The sequence below is a fragment of the Protopterus annectens genome, chromosome 6.part1 (genome assembly GCF_019279795.1).
Source record: "Protopterus annectens isolate FY-2018-M chromosome 6.part1, PAN1.0, whole genome shotgun sequence".
Classification (NCBI taxonomy): domain Eukaryota; kingdom Metazoa; phylum Chordata; order Ceratodontiformes; family Protopteridae; genus Protopterus; species Protopterus annectens.
Genome location: NC_056738.1, coordinates 84,624,594 through 84,647,492, shown reverse-complemented (window position 1 = coordinate 84,647,492; position 22,899 = coordinate 84,624,594). Strand labels below are relative to the sequence as shown.

Sequence of the window (22,899 nt, the reverse complement as noted above, 5' to 3'; positions counted from 1 at the left end):
CCAACGGGATACTTATCTTTAATATCTTCCATAACATGGACCAGAACGAGCAAGCTGAAGTTCGACTGCGACATTTGGGTAATCTGCTGTCAGGTTTCCCTCAGTCGGCCTGATTAACAAAGTTCTGAGGTCTGTGTGTGAGGATGTCACATTTATGGCCTATGGTTTATGGCCAGCGTGCGACATCTCACACACCAGACAGCAACCAGGCTTAAGGTTTGGTAAACGAGCTGAACGCTCGGGTCACCTGAGGTGGAGAATCACAATGTGAGAACATGAGAACAGAAGGACATCCCCCTTTCAGAACTCTCAGGATAAGTAAGAGGATTATGTGCAACTTACTTTTTTGCGGGGGGGGGGGGGGGTTCACATGGTATACACACATATATGGATACACCAGGAAAGAGGCCAGGTAGAGTCCCTAACACATCAATGAAGCAACTGTCATGAAAATTTGCAACATGTTATGTTTTATGAACAGACACTTAGAAACTCAGTGAGAGGGGCATGACACCAGCCAAATGCTGGTGGGGGACTGAGGACTCTACAGCTATTGGTGCATCACTGTCCACTGAACTACCATGGTACGGGAGGAACTGTACAGCCAATGTCATCCCTCTCATTAGGAAAAAGGTTTAGGTTTTTATTGTAGACTGAAGGGGAAGTTCCAACAGCTGGGCCCACAAAGTATGAGGAAAAAGCAAATAGCTAAAGTGGCCATGTGCACATGAGTATAGTGTGCCCTGCACATTCTCTGAATGCTCAGTTGTCATAGGTATTGAGGCACTTCTCCTATACTCAAATTGTCTTATCTGCATTTAGCTAGCTCTCTTGGCATATAGGGATAACACTAGGAATATGGCTCAGGCAACCTGAGGTGAAACAGTGGCTTGGGCAGCCAGAGATGGCAGGGGAGGATAGGTGTACCCATGGAGGGGGGGGGTGAGAGTGGATCAGGCCACAGAATGTCACAGTCCCTTAGATAAAGACAGAGATGTAAATTGTGGCTTAGATGTAAGCATGCAGTTACCAAGCCATCGCTTAGTGTTAGCTTTCATAGTGGGTGTGCAGAAATAAGCACCTGCATGAGGAAAGAATTGCGAGCCTTTGTGCTGATGTGGCTCACATATCTTCCTCCTGAGGGGTGAGGTTAGGACCAACAGAATTGCCTTCATAGCCAAGATGTCAGCAAGGGCAAAATACCCCTCACAGATGCCTAAACAATGGCTCCTCTGGATGGCTTTACCTCCCTGGGGCTCCTGGACGACTCTCACCACAAGGGAATGAAGTCTAGTAAGGGGAAGCTCCATGATCAGCAGACAAGGGGCAACAATATCTTCCTTACATTTAATAATTTAAAAAAAAGTTCTTTGCTCTGGCCAACATATGATGTCCCCCTCCTTGGCTCTCACCTTCTAAAGAAAGGCGACCTCATATTAGAACTGCCACTGAGGACATCTTCCTGCAGTGTGAAGAACATCAGGGTTATTGCTCGATTGTGTTGTCCTTGTAAAGGAAATTGTGGGACACTTCTTTTATTTTGTGCATATGTATGCATATGGAAGCCAAACCATCAGTGGCTGTCCAGTGCTACTCTGCATTCTCTGACTTTCCTGTCCAGTCTAACCTTCTTAGACTAGATTAATTCTTTAAGTGGGTTGAAGAAAATGGAAAGGAAATTGCAGTATAGTGATAGCAGTGTCACTTTGTGTTGCCAAATAATTTTGTTGCAAGTCCAAAGTATCCCCAGTATGTGAGGTTACACTACACAAGTGGGCATGCAATTGTTTCACTAGGGACATACCTTTGTTTATTTTCCAGGGTACAGCACTGATCTCCATGAAGCTATTTCAAACTCAGAACAGGAGCAGTGTCTGATTAAGTTGCTCATAGTTGCACAGTGATGCAATGGAGGCAGAGGGAATCAAACCTTTCACCACTGGATCACAGCAAATAGCTTGTTAATAACTTCTTAATCCTCTAAGCCAAATGCCACACTAAAACTAACAACTGCATACCTAACAACTGGCAGATGCTTCCTGCCACATTTCTGGTCTCTGTATTAACATTTCTCTAGACACACCTCCAAGATTCCTCCACATCATCCCCACTGAAAAATATCAGCAGGCTTTGTCTATTCACTCCTCTTTACTCCATTGCTAGCTTCTTTACTGCACAAGGCTGCTACCTGAACCATTTTCACCTGAGCTGTTGTCAATGCTTCACCACCTTTCCCACAGAACCAGTCTGAATAAATAAATAAGTTAGCTATAAAGAATAACACAAGGTCAGTGGTGGCAATAAGATGTTAAATATTTAAAAAGCTGTACCACTACATGAAGACTGTTACAGTAAAGTAAAGCTGTGCAAGATACTTAAAATAAGTACACCTTTAAGGAAAGGTCAGTACAACCGAAAACCATTACATTTAGTTTTATGCACCTTGTTTTCTCTGCTGTTTGTTTTTTTTTTTTCCTGAGGACCAACATTGATTTTGTCTCTCCTAAGATAAGGCTGGAGGTGGTGCAAGGCCCTAACACAGTAAGTGATGCCATGTTGTCTTCAATCCATCAAGTCTGGAAGTCCCACATGGAAAATTTGCTTACAGTAGACAAGTACCCAGTACTAAGCCAGATTACAAAATCAAACATTTAAAATACTGAAAAATGGGTTTCATAAATTTAACAACTATAAAGTACAGTTTTGTACCTACCATAAATGTAGATGTCCGAGAGGAATGCATCTGCAGTCTTTACAAATGGGTTGTCCTGTCGTCAGGCAGCCCCTCGGTCGGCCGGATTCCAAAGTCTGGGTCTGGCTTCGGCTGGTGTCGCACTTCACCCGACGTCATTGCGGCAGTCATTCGGGTATAAAGGCATCACCCGACGCCATTTTCCTCAGTGTTTCTTGCCCCAGATGCCAGTTGCCCTCTTGGATGGCTAAATTTGGATAAATGCCAAAGTTTCCAAAAAGTAGAAAGCAAACACACAAAATAAGCATGTATGTACATATATACAAACAAATACACCATAATAGATCCCCCCCAAGCTAGCTGAAGATTGGTAAGTACCCTAGGAGTACCTCAGAGGGGAAGGAGGGTGGGTAATCCTGACTGCTGATGCATTCCTCTCGGACATCTACATTTATGGTAGGTACAAAACTGTACTATGTCCTTCAAGGATGCATCTGCAGTCTTTACAAATGGGTAGAATACCATAGCTAAACTAGGGGAGGAGGAAATGAGAATAGATTATGGTGTAGTCAGGATCCCTTACAAAACAGCAGTGGCAAAACCAGCACGGGATCTAGAGTATAGAGGTAAGTTATAATGTTTGGCAAATGTATGCACGGAGGTCCAAGTAGCAGCCTCTATAATGTCCTTGGTAGCCACTCCTCGTAAGAAAGCTGTGGTAGTGGCTGTAGCCCTTGTGGAGTGAGGCCTGATGTTCTCTGGAGTTTTCTTTCCATGGTAGGAGTAACAAAATCTAATGCAATTTCCTATCCATTTGGAGATTGTCTGTTTAGAAATTGGTTTTCCTTCTTTTCCTGTTGCATATGCTACCAGAAGCTGGTCAGTTTTTCTATTGTTTTTTGTCCTGTCCAGGTAGTAGCGTAATTGTCTGTGCACATCCAGGGTATGTAAGAGCTTTTCTCCCCTGTTCTGTGGATTGGGGAAGAATGTAGGAAGGTGGATAGCCTGATTTAAAGAGACTCTGGATACCACCTTAGGCATAAATGTAGGATTTGTTCTCATGGACACTCTATCTTGATGGAAGATCAGGAAGGGTTGTACTGCCATTAATGCTTGTAGTTCAGAGACCCTTCTTGCTGAAGTTATAGCCAGCAGGAAAGCAGTCTTCCAGGATAAGTATTGCAATTCTGCTGTAGCTGCTGGTTCGAAAGGAGGTAGAGTCAGCTTTTCTAGCACAAAGTTCAAGTCCCATGCTGGCAATGGAGGTTTCCTGGGAGGTTTTACATTTTTAATTCCTCTCAGAAACTGTCTGAGCAGAGGATGCAAGAAGACAGCAGGATCCAAGCTGTATTCTGCTGAAATAGCTGATGCATGTATCTTGATGGAGGAATAGGACAGGCCTGTATGGAAGAGCTCCGCCAAGTACTCCAGGATGTTGGCTATGTTCACCAGTGTCACATCTTGCCCCTTTGCAGTACTCCAGATGAGATATCTTTTCCATTTTGCTGCATAATTCTTTCTTGTTGAAGGTCTACGAGCCTCCAGGATTATGTCTTTAACCCTTTGGGATAAATTTGGGTTAACTGCTGTTATGTAATGTTCCAGGCAGTTAGCTGCAGAGTTTTTAGGTTTGGATGCAGAATGTTGTAGTTCTGTGTCAGCAGTAATGGGATCAGGGGCAGTGTCCATATTTGTTCCCGGGACATGCTCCTCAGCAGTGGATACCAATGTTGTCTTGGCCAGTCTGGGGCTATCAGAATGATCCTCGGACGTTCCTCTTTGATCTTGAGAAGCACCTTGTGCATCAAAGGAAGTGGTGGGAATGCGTATGCCGTCAGGTTTTTCCAACTGAAGGATAGGGAGTCCACCTTCCAAGCAAGTGGGTGGTAAGTCCTTGTGCAGAATTTCTTCAACTGGTGATTGAAAGGGGATGCAAACAAGTCTATTTGTGGTACACCCCATTCTCTTGTGATGGTTTTGAAGATGTCCGGATGCAGCATCCATTTGTGGGCATCTGTTGTAGTTCTGCTTAATATGTCTGCTAGAATGTTTTCCTTCCCTGGTACATAAATTGCCTGTAACTGAATGCTGTAGCTCAGAGCCACATCCCATAGGTCCTGTGCCAGCCGGCATAGAGGGTATGAGTGTGTGCCTCCCAGTTTGTTGATGTACCACATAACTGTGGTGTTGTCCGTCCTTATCATCAACTGGCCTTCTTGGAGAAAAGGTCTGAATGCCTGGATTGCCAATTTTACTGCCATCATTTCTTTTAGATTTATGTGCAGATGCAGCTGGTCTTGAGTCCATAGGCCTTGAATGCACTTGCCCATCATGTGTGCCCCCCAACCGAGGTCTGAGGCATCTGTCGTGATGGTTTGTCTTGGTTGACTTTTGCAGAAGGGCAGTCCTGTGTTTGATTGACAGGCCTGAGCCCACCATAAGAACTCTTGCTTCAGGCATGGGATCATTGGAATTTTGGTTTCTAGGCTGTGCTTGTGCTGAGACCACAAATTCTTTAGGTACCACTGTAGCTTTCTCATATGCAGCCTGGCATGAGGTACCAGTGTTATGCAGGATGCCATGAAGCCTAGAGCTTGTAGCACTTTTCTTGCAGTAAGATGGCTCTGCTTTGTTAATGCCAAGAAGTAGAGAGGAAGTTGCTCTTTCTTTTCTGCAGTTAGAAATGCCATTTGTTTTGATGTGTCCAGTTCTGCACCCAGAAAGGTTATTCTTTGGGAAGGAATCAGCCTTGACTTTTTTGTATTGACTGTATATCCCAGGGCTTGCAGCAGGTAGATGACTCTTTGTAAGTCTTCTGTTAGTTTGTTTTTGTTGTCCGCTTGTATCAGGCAGTCGTCCAGGTAGGGATAGATTTGAATTCCCTGAAGTCTGCAATGAGCGATTACTGATGCCAGGCATTTCGTGAACACTCTGGGCAGTAGATAAGCCAAAGGGCAATGCTGAGAATTGATAGTGCTCTGATCCTGCAAGAAATCTGAGGTATCTTCTGCAAATTGGTCTTATGGGGACGTGCAGGTATGCCTCCTTGAGCTCTAGAGTTACCAGCCAAGACTCCTTGCCCAGCATGGGAAGAAGCTGCTGTAGGGTCAGCATTTTGAATTTTGGAACAATGAGGAATGTGTTTAAAGCGGACAGGTCTAGAATAGGTCTCCATTTGTTTTCTTTTCTTGGTACCAGGAAGAGCCTGGAGTAAAATCCTTTCCCTTGCTCCATAAATGGTACCTTTTCCACAGCTCTCATTCTTAATAATTGAGATATTTGTTTTAGAGCTTCTGTCCTTTGAGAAGGTGGTAGATTTGGCATTCCTCTCTTTCCTGGTAGTGTATGGAAATGGAATCTGTAACCTTTGTCTATAGTCTGCAAAATCCATTTTTCTCTTGTAATGCAGTGCCAGTTTCTTGTAAATAATGTTAGCTTTCCGCCTAAGGGTGCTTCTAGTTGTTCCCTGGTAGGCGGTGCCATCGCCAAGTCACTGTGATTGAGTTGTTGTAGTGGTGGTGGCTGTATCCGTGCCTCGTTGGTTGTTACCCTGCCACTGGCGACCCCTGTAGGCACCCCTGGATTGGTTTCTGCCTCTAGAGCGCCTATTCCTGCCTCTTTGTGCCTTAGAGGAGTCTGGAAAGGACCAATTCTTGGAGGGCCAGTTTCTGCTAAACCTTGGAGGTTGAACTTGTAAGAAATCTTTCACTGTTTGCACAGATTTTGCTTTCTCTTCCATCTTTTTTAGTACCTGCTGTGCGGGGGCACCAAATAAATTGACCTTGTCCATAGGTGCATCCAAAAGCTTAGTTTTGACATGGTCTGGTAATGCCTGTTCTTTCAACCATGCATGCCTCCCGATAACTGTGCCAGTCATGGCTGATCTAAAGGAAGCCTCCAGTGCATCATAGCCACATTTTAAAGAATGGTTACTAACCTGCTGTATGTTATGTAACATTTCTTGAACATACTTTTTATCTAAAGATTCTTCTGAGGACAGCTTTTTAGTCAACTGGTCAAGCATAAACTCTTGATATTGAATCATATGAAATTGGCAGTTCAAAGCTCTAGCTGACAAAGTAGCAGAGGTGTAAACTTTTTTACCCCATCTCTCTAAGGACCTGGATTCCCTTTCAGAGAGGAGGGGGTTTTTAGAAGAAGTAGCTGCTACAGCTTTAGGGCCCTGGGAGATAGTCTCTGGATCTGCAAAAGGAGCCTTATATAAGTGGTGATGAGTGTCCGCAGGGGCCGGAGGTAAAGTATCAGGAGCAGTGCAAGCATCATTAAATGCATCATCAACAACAGATAGAACTGGAGGTATAGCTAAAGGCCTATGCTGTGGCAAGTGTAGAAAGGTCCTAAGCCTTTTTCTAGAGTCTGAGAAATCTTGGCCCTGCCACTGGAATTGTTCCCTCATAGCATGCAAGGTTTCCCCAAAGGAAAATTCCTCAGGAGGAGAGGCTGAAGGGATGGACTCCTCAGCATCAGAGTCTTCGTAAGGAGAATAAGAGGCCTCAGGAGGATCTGTATGATCTGAGTCATCAGAGGAATCATCTGTGGCTACTGGCTCAGGGGGCTCTGCTCTAGTTCTCTTTTCTGGAGGAGGGAGAGAGGCCCTGTCTGGATGAGGCTGGGCTCCACGAATTAAAGAGATGAGATCCTCTGCCAAAGAAAGCATATGGGAGCTGGTGCTGGGCCTGTGAGAGGGGGGCTTGGCAGGCACAGGTTTTGATGCTTTGGCTGCTTTAGCCCTGGCAAAGGCCTTAATAGACATAGCTGGAGGAGGCCTAGCAGCTCCACGTGCAGGGGTAGAAATATCTAGGGGTATGGTGTCTGATAAATCCTGTGAAATCGCAACAGAAGGTTGGATTTCAGAAGCCGTTTCTACCAGGTTAGAAGAGGCCTCGGTAGAAGGCAAGTTATCGGCTGAAAAAAGACCCGCTTGCCGGTTTCCGCCGAAACCGAGACACTCGTGGTTTGCTTAACCGCGGTTTCGGCCGAAACCGCGGACCGCGAGTGTCGGTCCTTTCTTTGCGCTTTTGGTTATTTGCGTAGTCGGAGGATCCGACGGCATAATGTAGGCAAAATCAGAGCCGAAAATCTGTTCAGCAAAGTCCGAGCGACGTCTAAGCGTCCGCCGGTTAAAAGAAGCACAGGCTAGACAAGCTGCTACGTCGTGGTCTGGGCCTAAACAATGTATGCAATAGGAGTGGAAATCTTTATGAGGTATTTGTTTCCCACAAGATAAACAGTTATTAACTTTCTCTGACATCGGCTGAGGCAAGAAAGAGTCCCCAACGGGGTACTTAGCTTTATAGAAGTCTTCGAAGTAGTATTCGGTAGTAGTAATCTCTGGATCTGACCGACCGGCACTTGCGAACAGCTTCTGCTTCGGGCGCCACGCGGCAAGAAAGACTGCGGAAAATGGCGTCGGCTGATGCCTTTATACCCGAATGACTGCCGCAATGACGTCGGGTGAAGTGCGACACCAGCCGAAGCCAGACCCAGACTTTGGAATCCGGCCGACCGAGGGGCTGCCTGACGACAGGACAACCCATTTGTAAAGACTGCAGATGCATCCTTGAAGGACATCCACAGTAACTATAAAGTCCTCATACTCAAAGGAGGAAAGCTTTACTGTTACAGTGAGCTCGCTCTACTATTACGGCATGTTACTCAACTGTGCTATCTTCTTTGGGAAAAAAGAATGCAACAATAATTCATTACATCTGGGTAAATTCCAAGCAGTATTTTGCTACTACTGGGTAATGGACAGTTACAGGGCACCCTGTAGCACAGTCCTGATAAGTTTCATCGAAGTGTGGGCAGCAGTCCTTAAGGCAGCTTCTAAAATGTCTTGTGAAAAAACATTTCAAAGTGAGTTACTAAAGTTGCTACTGTGTCAAAATAGTATGCTTTAATAACACTGTCTTTGCAAAGGTGTATTTTGCTTAACAAAGCAAAAGGGAATACCAGGTAAGGCCAACCTAACATCAAATGGGATAAGTTAATTCAAAAGGGAAACTGAATAGGTCTGCAAGGGCAGCTAGCCTAGTCCTTGCCTATGAACAGGTCAAATGCTCTGACAAGGAATGCTTTATTTGAAGCACGCCTTGTTTTTCTTAACAGAAATACAAAGATGATCTGCTTTTATAAATGCAGGATTGGTCTTTAGAGCTTTCCTTTTTTTATGAGAGACCACAACATTGATTAACGTGGACAACCTTCTATTTGAGATTAAAGCAAAAAGAACAAATGTTTTTCAAAAAGGGATTATTAATGCCTACTGTCTTTAAAAGCTCAAATGCATAACTTTTCCGACAAAGCTCAAATGCATAACCTTTCCAATATTTAAGACCCATGAAGGAGAGATCTTCTCTGAAGTCTTAAATCAAGGAAACTCAAACACTTTTACTAACTGATTTACTACTAACTGTGGAAAAACAGAGACTGCAAAAAATCTAAGACCAGTGTATTGGGTATTTTAGTATATTTAACATCTGACTGGAAAATTAATCACGGTTAAGATTTATTATCAACAGGCAATCATCTGGTATGAAAAGGTAGTTGTATTTTGTTTCTCAGAATATGGAAAGCATCTAACAAATATTTAGGTGGCTGGATACAGCCAAAATTACAGTACTATAAGCTGAAAATGATGCTGCAAAAGATGCGCATTTACCAAAAATTCACTTCTGCCTAAAGAGTTTGGTCTTCATTACACCAAAAAATTTTACTTCCTTGCACACACACCTCAATTGATGGACTTCCCCATGCTACAAAACTTCCACTTTTCCACGTTAGATATACAACCCCCCTTTTATGTACAGCAGAAATGCTTACAGTGTTACTACTATAAATCTTTTTGCACAAAAATGGGGATCTCTCTCAAACCCAGTACTGATCAAAGTAGTGTTCTTCGTGGGGACCAGAAAAAGCCTAAAAAAGACTTTTGGGGGGGGGGGGGGTACCAATATACTGATTTTTTACAACAACCATCTGTCAATAGTAGGTCTCGTCTTACCTGAAGTAGTGAGATGTGAGGAATGGCATACAATTGTTTTTTGGACAAATTCTACTGCAAATCCCTAAACTACTGTCTGCATGAACAATTTACTGTAGTTACTGGTAGCCACGTGGAGAAATACATAAGGAAGCTGCCTCCCAGGGGGAAATAATGATGGAAAAGTGGAGGTACAGTATTGTAGGTACACAGTCCACTTGTTATATTCCTCTCTGCCTGACCACAAAACAGACAAGAGATGCTTTCCTCTGTACTGGTTCTGACCATGATGATGCTGGGCATGTTTACCCTTTGTATATGATGATCTTTTGCTTGCTGACCAACTGTTTCAAAACTAAAGACCGTCAGCAACGCAAATTTCTTTACAAGATTACTTTGCTTTTTTTTTTCCTTTCTTTTTTCCCCCTCTAAAAATTCAGTTATAACAGCATCAATCAGTGTCAGTGGCTCAACATGTAGCACACTAGCTTTTGGTACCAAAAGATCAGAAATTTGCAGGTTTGACTCCCAGCTCTGGTAATTAGGTCCATTTTTCCCTATTACTGACACTACAGTGCAGCACTGGGGGATGATGCAATCCTGTGTATACAGTCCTATGGATGAGAAGTTAAACCAAGGTCACATTTGTCTGAGTTGATGGCAGCTAATTTGAATAAAAAAAGATCTCATGGCACATACTGAAAAGATTCCAACTAGATAACGAAAACCTGGATAAGTTGACTGTAGGAATCATGATTGAATAATTAAATAATTACATATAAAAAACCGCCAAAAACTTTAAAGGCATACTGTTGCACAACATAAACTACATTTCAAAATCAGCTGATCATTCCAATGGTCTGGACAGATAAATAAATGCAAACATGTATAACCTTATAAGATGACGTATATTATAAAATATTAAAAAGTTCATGAAATAAAATGAATGTGAACTGAAAGCTCACTGATTGTAGATGCTAACACTGTTATTGCCAAAAGCATTTGAAATATATACATAAAAATACATGTTTGCATTTATTTATCTGTCCAGACCATTGGAATGATCAGCTGATTTTGAAATGTAGTTTATGTTGTGCAACAGTATGCCTTTAAAGTTTTTGGCGGTTTTTTATATGTAATTATTTAATTATTCAATCATGATGAGTATAAAATGGATGAATTTCATAAATGATGTGTTCTGAGGAAGACTGTGATAAACAGTTGAAAGCGCTAAACCTCGTTATCTTGTGTTGTGTGGATTTACAATAAAAACAATTCTTGCATCCTTGTGTACCAGCAGTGATTCCTACAGTCAACTTATCCAGGTTTTCGTTATCTAGTTGGAATCTTTTTTTGTTTGGTTTGAGCTTACTGTCTGGATGGATGACTCGGTGGAACCTTCAACTGCTTTATTGTCGAAGGATGATCTTGCTCTATTAAGAGCTGATTTAACATCTCTACAAGGCGAAGTGCATAGACTTATGAAATGAGTTACCAGTCTGGTAACTGTAAACGTCGAGAAAGGAAAGTCCCATAAATCGACGGAAGCATCAGAATCGGATGACGCCGAGGCACGTACTTCAGGGGAAGCGTGTGGTTTAAACCAGCGCAGGGAGCGAAATGCTGTTGCATTAGCATCATCTCCTGAGCAGTATGTGTCCGACGTACTGCATACACCAGACTGCGGTTTCCCTAAAGAGCTAAGGGACACTGACGGCGTTTTTGATTTGAATTGTAATACCAACATTATTATCGATTTACCAGACAAGGGTAAAGGAATTACCGTAGATGGACTAGACTTATCCAATAATGGGGATGGCTATTTATACAGTGATCATCCGCATAACATATCAGAACAGGATTTTACATTCGATTTTAGCCTCAGTAGGGCATGACAGGAAAAATATTTAACTGGAGCACGCCCGAAGGAATTTCCTTCAGTCAAGACATATGGTTATGGGAAATCCAAGGCCACGCTGGCCCCTAAAGGTACTGTAATTCAGACTGTTACCCATAATATATCGAGCCCCTGCAAAGCTAAATCTATTGTTAACCAAGGAAAAGTTAATTTAGAATACAAAATAAGGAATAAAAAATGTAATGAAAGAGAGTGTAATGAAGAAGGCTTGATGGAACAGTTTTTAGATGACAGTTTTGATTTTTTTGATGCAGAGGCTGGATTTACAAATAAAAAATACAAAAGTACTGAATTGACATACACATCTGTGAAGGAACTAATATATGATTTTGGTAAAAAACTTGTGTCTTACAAAAATACTAAAGTAGATTGTAGTTATTTGTCTAAGTGTCTTAAACTAAAAGTTGTGCCCAAAGGCTTGAGATTTTTTAAATTACCTTTGGGTATTGTGTATGGATTAGATACTATTAAGGAATTTAATGATCTATTTGATAATTTTGGGTATGCATACATAAAATTATTAATCAAATTTCAGGATGATAAACTTATTAAGTTGGCTAATGAATTGGAAAGCATGAATCATACTATTATAAACCATAAGGATTTTGACTTATGGAAGGAGTTATACACAAAACAATACACAGTAGCAGACAATAAAATACATACTATAGTGGAGAGAAAAAACAGAAAAATATTACGTGATCTAGAACTTTATAAGAACAACAGGGCATATGTGTGGCCCTCACACAGGGACCCTGATAGTAATCACATCAACTATCACACTAAGAGAAAACCATCAAAGGGTAGTATTAGGGAGGAAAATTTTCAGGGGGGGGGAGGTTCTTTCCAGCAAGAAACCCCCACAAGCACTGGCAAAGGGTCTGACAAAATATGGAAGCGAACAGCTACCAACACCACTGCCTTACGATGAAAATGTGTTAAGTAAACGGTCCCTGTTGTCTCAACTTAATGATCATAAGGGGAGTAGGATAGGTATCATGGACAACAGTAATATTTACATTGAGGGAGCAGCTTCTCAGGAGAATAACATTGTCAATCAACGACCCAATGTAATTGTATACGAAGGGTTTAAAGTGTATAATTACACAGAGGTAGAGGTAGACACTGATTTTGTCAAACTTTTGAGTAAGGGAATGAAATTCATTCCCATGACTGGTATGAATTTAGTGGATAATATTAAGGAGGTTAAGATGTTTTGTAGAAGACTCAATTTAGTAGCACAGTTTGACAAAAACAGTTCTAAAAAGAGGGGAGGTTCACTGGCATAGCAGGAACGGACCTCGTGAGGAAAAGTACATATATTCCTGAGACTAATCCACATGTATTTAACTACGAGAAAATGGTTTGTAATGATATATACTGGACACACAAGAATTTAAGGAAAGATAGGAACAAACATAATGACAACCTCTCACCACTAGAGAGAGAATGTTTATCAAAACTTATGTGTAATAAAGATATCAGAATTATGAAGCCCGACAAGGGTGGTGGTGCAGTTATTTTCTACACCAACGAGTACAACGAGGGTATTCATAATCTCCTATATGAGTCAGGAAACTATGAAAATATATCTATCAACCAAATAAACATTGGCCACAAAAGAATAGATTTATGTATTGAAGAATATCTGATTGACAACAGGATATCCAACGATACGTACACATTTTTAAAAATAGACCATCCGGTCTTCGCAAAAATGGTTGGAATACCTAAGGTTCATAAATCCTTGGAGAATCCACCTTTTCGACCTATTGTATCTGGTCCAGATCTAAAACTTTCAATATAGGTAAACTGATTGACAGATGGTTAAAAAATATTTACAATTCCATTCCCCAATATCATGAAAGATTCTTGGAAATTTTTGGGGGATTTAACCAAGGACAAATGGCATCCCAATTTAATATATCTTACTATAGATGTCAAGGACCTGTTTTCAAGTATTCCCAAAGATGAAGGTTTGGAATTTTTTGCTAGTAGTTTAAGAAAATATTCAGGCTTTTCCTGGGATAAGATAAGCTTACTTTGTGACATGATGGGGTTAGTATTGGACCACAATTACATAGCTTTCCAAGGAGAATATTTTAAGCAAACCAAGGGAGTGGCAATGGGAGCAGCTTGTGCTCCCATTTTCGCGAACTTGGTTATGCTTGAATGGGAGTCAGAACATGTATTCAACAGTGAATTTTATTCTGATATATTATATTACGCTAGATACCTGGACGATATATTCATCTTATGGAATGGATCTGTGGAGAGATTAGATGAATTTATGGATTTTCTTAACACCACCACAGAATTTTTAGAATTTACACACAACTACAGTTTCACTGAAATTTCATATTTAAATATATCAATCAGTCACAATGAAGATGGTTTTATTTCTATATTTCTAAAGTGTACAGAAAGCCCACTTTCTCGAATGATTACATTCATTATACCAGCAACCATCCCCCTCATGTCTTTAAGAATGTAATAAAAGGGCAATGCATTCGAGCAGCAAGGATGTCATCCACAAAGGTTCTCATGGAGACTGAACTTAGATTTATTAAAAATCTATTTTTGGACCAGGCCTATCCAGATAAGATGGTCAATGATGTGATTAATTATGTGCAAAATGAGTGGGGTCACAAGTATTTACCACTATTAGGTAGTTATAGTATGGACAAAAAGACAGAGAAGGAGAGTGATTTTTGTGGGAGAGTATGTATACTAATGTACACACCCTACACTTATTTAATTAGAGAAATTCTCAAAAGACACTGGGAATTATTAGCTTCTATGGGCATAGAACAAACATTAGGCAAATCTCCCAAATGTGTATATAAGACAGCTCCTAATGTAAAGCGATTGCTTGAGAGGACAAGTTATGTAAAGGATAAAAATGAAGGACATAAAGGAACAACTAAATGTGGTAGATGTAAACAATGTAAGTACATCAATCTAGCCAAGACACTCAGGTTGGACGATATCAATCGCACTTATATTTCAAGTATGACGGGCAATTGTAATTCAAAAGGGTTAGTGTACGTAGCTTTATGCACACGATGCAACGCACATTACATTGGTAAAACGGAAAGACAGCTGAAAAAACAATCAGTGCAGGATACAAAAATGTGATACTAAAAATGCCCTATACAGACATATTTTAGAAAAAGGGAATGATCACAGCTTCACATTTACCATTACTGATCAGGTTCCCATTACACCGTTTGGAGGGAATTGGAAAATGGAGTTGGCACAAAGAGAAAGTAGATGGCAGATCCTGACAGATTCCACCAGACGACCGGGTCTAAATGACTCCATTAGTATTAAACCATTTCTAGCTCTCCTATAATATAGTTCAAACATTATTTTTAACTCCTTATAATATGTGCTTTATATATGTTTGGTCACTGCTGTATGTGTAGTGTATGGTTATCATTACATCACATATTTAGCCTTACAATTAAATGTACACTACTATGATGTAGGGTATTTAGCAACAACTAGTTGTTCAACACCAATTCTGTACAATCAACTTCTGCACATGTAATGTTTACACAAGTAAGCGTTACACAAACATTTTTCACACAAATGTATATTCTTTATACTCTCTGTATAAACTAATATATTTTTATGTATATATTTTAAATGCTTTTGGCAATAACAGTTAGCATCTATAATCAGTGAGCTTTCAGTTCACATTCATTTTATTTCATGAACTTTTTAATATTTTATAATATACGTCATCTTATAAGGTTATACATGTTTGCATTTATTTATCTGTCCAGACCATTGGAATGATCAGCTGATTTTGAAATGTAGTTTATGTTGTGCAACAGTATGCCTTTAAAGTTTTTGGCGGTTTTTTATATGTAATTATTTAATTATTCAATCATGATGAGTATAAAATGGATGAATTTCATAAATGATGTGTTCTGAGGAAGACTGTGATAAACAGTTGAAAGTGCTAAACCTCGTTATCTTGTGTTGTGTGGATTTACAATAAAAACAATTCTTGCATCCTTGTGTACGAGCAGTGATTCCTACAGTCAACTTATCCAGGTTTTCGTTACATACTGAAAAGAGTAGGGAAAGATTTCCTGGTGCCTTGGCCAAATTACCATAACAGTCAGTTAGAATACTACCTCAGGGTTTGTCCTGAAAAGAAGTTGGCCTAGTAGGACTAACCCAGTCAACAATGGGTAAATAATTATTGATCAGAGAGTAAATCCTGAGAAACAAGGACATCACGTAAGTGCATTCCATATCCTCACATAAGTCTTGGATCTAACAGAGACATGCCTTCTTATAACTATATCTGACTAGGCATATCTGGAGATGTCCCCACCGTCACAAGCATATTACAAGGTATGGAGACCAGTTCTGTTAGATGAGCTTCTCTAATTGCCCTTTCTCATCTGATTCTGTAAAGTCTCATGTATATGGCCCAGGATCCTTAAATGGTGTAGCCCCTCAATGTCATTATGGCCAAGTTACTGGATGCACACATACTTTTCTGTCTTACATGTCCAGGAATATCAACTCTATCAAAAGGTAAAGTGGCAAAACATTGCATATAAACCATTACATGATAACTGTAAGAATCAAACAGAGGAGGTTAGAAAACACTGAAAAGAGACACTGGAAAAGAAAATTACAATGTAACAATAGGAGGACATATGTGCAGCTCCTCAAGTATGCAGCAAAAGTTCAGAAAGTTTTGGATTTTTGCTTAGAGGTGTTGGCATACGTTTTTTTAAACCCCAAACATAATTCAAATATTTTTTTCTCAGGTAAATAGCAAATGTTACAGGTATGATGGGGAAGAATGATGTAACTGGGAACTTTTTTGGGAGTGCAATGAGTTGGCAGATTTAAAAATTCCTGCTAACAAATTATGCTTTTGAACTGGGACACTACTCTGCAATATTTTAACCTCTGCTGGTTCCTCTAAACAATCCTTGTTACTTCTTAACCATATATCTTTTTCTTTTATTTCTACCCTATTTTTAAACCCCACCTTCATTTTATCCTACTCCATAGTAATATTTTCTGAAGAAAATTTCTATATTTCCTAATAACTCTGGAATAGTTTCCACTACCTATTCCTTAAATTCCTCTCTATTTATTAGATAGGTGGGGAAGCACCAGTGTCCCACTTTTATTTCAATAACCCGCATTTTTATTTTAGTTATTACTGGCACATGATCTGAAACAGCTTTTGGATGCGTATTAAAACTTTCAATCAAATGCACATGTTCCTGTGAAATACTATTTCTGTCTAGCCTAGCTCAATTTTCATACCTTGGGGAATAAAATGTATATGCTCTCTAAGCTCCTACTATTGAATTCACATATTCTATACAAAATAATTTCATAAACTTCTTAAAAAAATCTACCCTCTTTGTTATACTTTCCTTTCTAGGACCCCCAGATACATCCGCAATGTCGCAAATCAAATTACAGTCCCCACCTATAAGTAATACTCCCTGCTGAAAGCTATTTCTCCTACAATGTTCTTAAGCTCCATTGTAGCAGTTTTGGGTAGAATATAAATGCATGTCAGAGTAATCCTCTTCCCCTGCCATTAGCCCTTTACTACTACACAGCTACCATTATCATATTTTAGCCTCTTCTATCACTACTGGAGCTCCTTTAGCAATGAATATAGGTACTCCCTTTTCTTTAGTCCTTGATATTCCACTGAATAACCATAACAAAATCCTTTATCAAATTCACTTGCTCAGTTCTTTCCAAATATGTCTCCTGTAGCATAGCTATTTGCACTCTACATTTCTTAATAAAGTTCACTACTCTTTCTTTTTTACAGGTAGCTATTAGACCATTCACATTCAAAGATGATATGGAAAATGTTGACATTATGATAAGAAGTTATTATTCCCACCTGTTATTAAATGTCTAGTTTCAGCTTTTGTGTCACATGCTTACATTAATGATCTTTATACAGTTGTTTCTTGTCATACCCATTTTACTTATGTCACATCTTATAAGACTTTTTGTTTTAATGAAAACCTTCAAAACATCCCTAGAACATCCTCATAACCTATTAACTTAATACAAACACACAAAACTGCGTACATCTTCAAATAATGACGTTTATCCCTCCTTATAGGAGCAAGTGTCCAAGACTGACCGCTACACTCACAAGCTTTAATTGATCTACATTAATGTTATCCATGCTATGACGCAAGGTACAGACTGTGCTTTTACTTACACTTGGTGCTGTCTGTTTTTGTCTTTTCTTTATTCTTCTCCCAGATGTAGAAAACACTATATTTTGGACACTGAAAGAAGTAATATTCTATTTTTATTTTCCTTATCAGCATGTCTCCACAGAAACAAAAACCAGACACACAGCTGCCTTCAGTTAAGAAGGCTCTCATGTTGCATTGTAAACATTTATTTGGTAAAGGAAAACTTTTCATTACATTTAATGTTCTTTTATTTACATGCTACCACTTAAATTTTGTTGTTAGACCAAACCAAGGTCCTTACAGCAGACATTCCCCTATGCAAAAGTAAGAAAAAGTATATCAATTTTATTTATCATGCTCGTTGATCCAGGATTTCTTCTCTTTTTACAATGCAGTGCCCACATTTCTTAAATTGAACAAAAATGAAGAAAAAACGGGAAAAAAGGGCACCCATTTACTTTAGTATCTCTATTATACACAAAAATAACTGAAAAAGCTAAGAACAAAAACTGTTTTCCTTGCAGTTACCTCTTTCCCTCATCTTCCTCTCTCTTTAATGTTTTTACAAACATTAATGACAAAGTAAGGCCTATGCTTTGGAGTGCCCTACAAGTTTAACAAAGTCAATTAAGTCCACTATTTCCAGGTTTTCTTGTTCCTCCATATTTCACAAATGGGACTGATGCTTTGTAATCCCACATTTATTCATTAATTTCCGAGTTGATGGTTTTCTGTTGATCTCCAACTCCAAACAGCAGTCCCTGGTTCATTTCTAACATACTCCAGGTTTCTCTAGTCAATTCATGTGTTTTTTTCTGTAATTCATGCATTTTCCTTTGGAACACTGGAAAATGTTACACTGGCAAGGTCTCTCTGTGAGCTTTATTATCAGAAGAATAAGAAGCAGAACCGCATTTTGTTTGATAGCTCACTTTTTGTTGGAGAAACATTTGTATTTCCTCATTATTATGTTCTGCATCAAAAATGACTGTGACCCCACAGGAAAAAAACATTCTTAACATAACTGGACATGGTAGACTGAATCTAACACCTGCTACTCAACATTCCAGGATTGTTGACATAAATCTATTCCTCTTCCGCCTAGTGTACACTGAGTAATCATTTTCCACAAACACTCTGTCTCCAACATTTAGTACCTTGTCCTTCTGCCAAAGTTTTGTCAGAATCAATTTTTTCTGCTGGAAGGATTGCATCTTTACTATTAGAGGTCTTGGCTGCTTTCGCATAGCCAGGTTTACAGCATACACATGATGTACTCTTTCGATTAACAACTCTTGCTGTGGAATACCAGTCCATTTTCTTATTTTTGTTTTCATAAAATTAATCCAGTCTATTCCATCCAGTTTCTCAAATATAGCAGAAAATCTCAGGCTTTCTCTATGAGTTCTGTCCTATAATTCTTCCATTTTTTGAAGATTCTCTTTTTGAGTAGTCTCATACTCAGCTACCTTTCCTTCATTTCGACCTCTGCTTTTTGCAGTCTTATTGCTCAAAGCTCATCTGAACATCTGTTTAAAACTGCTTGCATTTTTTTCTAGCCTTCTGTTATTTTAGTTGACATACTTCTTCAGTGTTTCATTTATTTTAATCAGCTCTGAGCATATTTGACTCATGTTTTCCTCTAGATTCCTGGATCTTATACCAGAGCTGAAACTTAAACTACTTTTTGCTGAACAGCTGCAGGCTTCTTCAGAGCCAGTGTTTTCTTCTCACCTTTTGTGGTTGACTTTCTTTCAGGTTCTCTAAATTTCTTCTTTGCTGGCATCCAGGCAGTGCACTTATTTGCCAGTAAAAGAAATTCACTGTCTCTCTCTCTCCTCTGAATTTCTGTTTTCACACTTGGACAGCTGAAATTAAGCTAATTCATTGTACAGCCATCTTGGCAATATAAGCAGCATGCTAAGTTGACACACAAGGGGGGACAGAGACATTTACACCACCAGATCTTGGCATCATACTTCAACTTTAAAGCATGAAATACCACACTTTGGATTCAAAGAATTAAACAGCAGTGTGATGTTTTACAGGTAGGCCACAGATCCTGGAGTGGAATTTCAACTATGACTGACCAATCTTGCAGCTCTTGGGGGGGGGGGGGGGCTGAGGGGTCCAACAGAAAAGGCCTTAACCCAAAGAATCTCCCATCCACTACCAAGTGACACAAGGGACTACTCTCTGAAATCAGACTACAAAGATCTAATATCCAGGCCAAACAAATGGGACAAAGATGGTGAAAGCGCTATGGAATACACCTCTCCCAGGCCTCTGATGCACCTCATAATGAGAGACCAGAAATGGAACAAGTCTCCACTTATCAGTAACAATCTCCATACCTGCAAGGCCCTAGAGGTCCCACAAAAAAACCCCCAAGCCAGTCCTCTTAATTAAGTCCCCAGTGAAGAAATTCCAGCCTTCCACCGAAGACATGAAAGAGATCCTTCCTCAAGTTCTCCACTGAGCTTCCTTTCACCATCATGTGACTGATATGGACAACTTTATAAAATCCCCCAAGAACTACAAGAAAAGGGCATGCAACAGCAATAAATAATTATCTTCAACAAGTGTGATTCTATCCCAAAGTGCATGATCTTCCAGAAAACAATGCTGAATTATGGCCACTGCAGAGGATGTCCCCAACCACAGAACTCATTTAAAACAGTCTTCAAGCTTTATGGGGAAAAAACCCTCAAATCTTACAACTCTATAGCTGGATTAGTAAAATTAACGAAGATGACATAATATTTAGGTTTATCTTCAAAAAGATGTTTTAATACTTTGTAAAATGCCCTGCTATTGTGCTGTATTCCATTTACACTTACCAAGATGTGCAGGCAAGCCAGCTCCTGGTGCACCCAGAGGATTTAAATTTGATAAAGAAAAATTCAGGTTTGGTATGCTGGACAGAGCAGACAGTCCTGGTGGTAGAGGCATTAGACCTGTAAAGATAAATGAAATCTCTCAATTATACAGTACCTGCAAGAAAAACCAATCAAGGGATGTCTATAGGTCAATGCTATAACAGGAAAGCCACATATATCAATACTAAATGTTACAGAAAACATACACAGTTATTCAATATGATTAAGACAACCTATGGCAACAGAGTTGATCACAAAAATGTACAATGCAACCAGAAGCATAGCTCGTTCAACCAGCACCCTTGGTCAGTACTATGAACCAGCACCCTACCCCCTCAGCTCTTGAAGTGAACATCAAAAACAAAAAAGCACTACATTCACTGTAATAAGCTGATCAGTAAGTGTTCAGCTTATTACAGTTAGATCTACATCCCCCCAGCTGTTGTATTCAAGAGCAAAAACAAAACAAACAAAAAAAAAAAACAAAAACAAAATGAATGCTTCTTCTATAGGCACACCAACCAGGTGGCCAGATGGATACCCACCTCCCTCCATCCATTCAAGTTCCATTTCTGTGTCTCTGCCTCCAACCTTCCTTCAACATGCCTTGCCTCCACTAAGTACTACACAGTGCTCATACTTTAGTTTAAAAGAAAAATCTTCTTTTTTAAACTGTAGCAAACTGCTTGCTACAATGTAGTAAGCAGTTGCTACAGCTTAGACTACACAGAGAGCGCTACAGCACTCAGGTTTGATCGCAAATGCAATACCGACTTTTAAATGATGGCATTGCATTAAAGAAAGATCTGGATTGGGCGATCACACCCTCCCCCCAGAAACTTTGCGCCTGGGGTAGTTGCCCCATTCACCCTGCCCAAGCTACACTACTGAATGCAACTTTGTTTCTTTACAGTTGCTTCTGCAAACAGTAAGAATTATTTTTAAGCTAAAGGAACCCCAGCACCAGCTATCTCCACTGGCATAGTGGGGTAAAGTCCTGACAATGAGCCAGGTAACTAGAGTCTGCTAAGCAGCTCAGACATCTGAAAATGTTTCAGGGGGGAATGGGGATGAGTGGCTGCTGTCATCTTGCCATCTCCGGTGGGAGGGGGGGGCAGCTCTGGTTTACCAACAGGGTAACACCTATTGGAAACACTTGGTGTTACACCTATGGAGACATGCTCTCCTTGGTGGCAGAACACAGTGGAGTTTAAAGAGCTGTCGAGGTTTAAGAGGTTGCTCCACCACTGGAGGAACTGGCTGCTTTGCAGGACCAGCAACCTGGCTCACTCTACACCAGCTAACTCTTGCCAGTGGGAGAACAGATGGTCAGAAGCAAATTAGGCCAAAGGGGTCCAACCTAACCTAGGAATACAAACCAGATGCAGGTAGAGGAGCCAATGAGTGAGACCCTGCAAAGAGCAAAGGAAAGAAAAGGGAATTCCAGCACCATGTACTCACTCTGTCAACCAAAGCTGCAATTCTTCCTTTCAAGCTACAGGCGTCCACTTAAATGTTACTAAAAATCAGATTAACTTGGCTGGCTGTTCAGTGTTTTAACTAGAATGTAGCAGTTCCTACACCATTTGATGTAGCAAATATATAACCATGTTCCAAACCCAAATAAGGTTTTTACTGCTTTCAGTGGAAGAAAAAAGAATGCGGGGTTGCAAACATTTTGGTGTGGGAGCTTTATTTAAGTCAAACATCTGAAATGTAATAGTCAATATGATGTGGGAGCCTCTGTGGGGTAAATCCCTTAAAACGCAATGCAAGATTTCGTGTAACCCTGATGTGATAATCACCGAAGAGTCTAAATTACAAAAATACCACTCAAAAGGATGAAGTACTTTCTTGCCTGTAGGCTTCAGGAAATTGCCAGAAATAAATTAATTAATCAGGATTAAGCAAGCTAAAGGTCACCAGTGTAGAGTGAAAGTCATTGTGTGTGTCTGAGTCTCTCTCTCTACAAGCTCAGACTTGCATGTTACAGCAAGCACCCACTTAGATACAATAGCACAACTTACTTGATATATGAAGAGAGACTTTAAAAGATTATAAGTATATTTTTTCTGCCTTCCTACCTGTGACTGTATATTCTCGCCTAAAACGGAGTTTTCTAACTATCTCAGATCTGTAAAGCATTGTTTTCTGCATTTTATGTTTGCACTTCAAAAGTCGTTGTTTTG

The 22,899-nt window shown here is 40.0% G+C and overlaps 1 protein-coding gene across 3 annotated transcripts in view; it reads right to left on the bottom strand.

The window, feature by feature from the left end:
- The window catches only part of GORASP2 (golgi reassembly stacking protein 2), a 1,358,808-nt gene that overhangs the window by 107,039 nt on the left and 1,228,870 nt on the right, over nucleotides 1–22,899 (bottom strand). For all 3 annotated transcript variants that reach the window (XM_044075519.1, XM_044075518.1, XM_044075517.1), the window contains one exon: nucleotides 20,672–20,788. In XM_044075519.1, coding sequence (XP_043931454.1) covers nucleotides 20,672–20,788 — 117 coding nt within the window. The remainder of the gene's footprint in view (nucleotides 1–20,671; nucleotides 20,789–22,899) is intronic.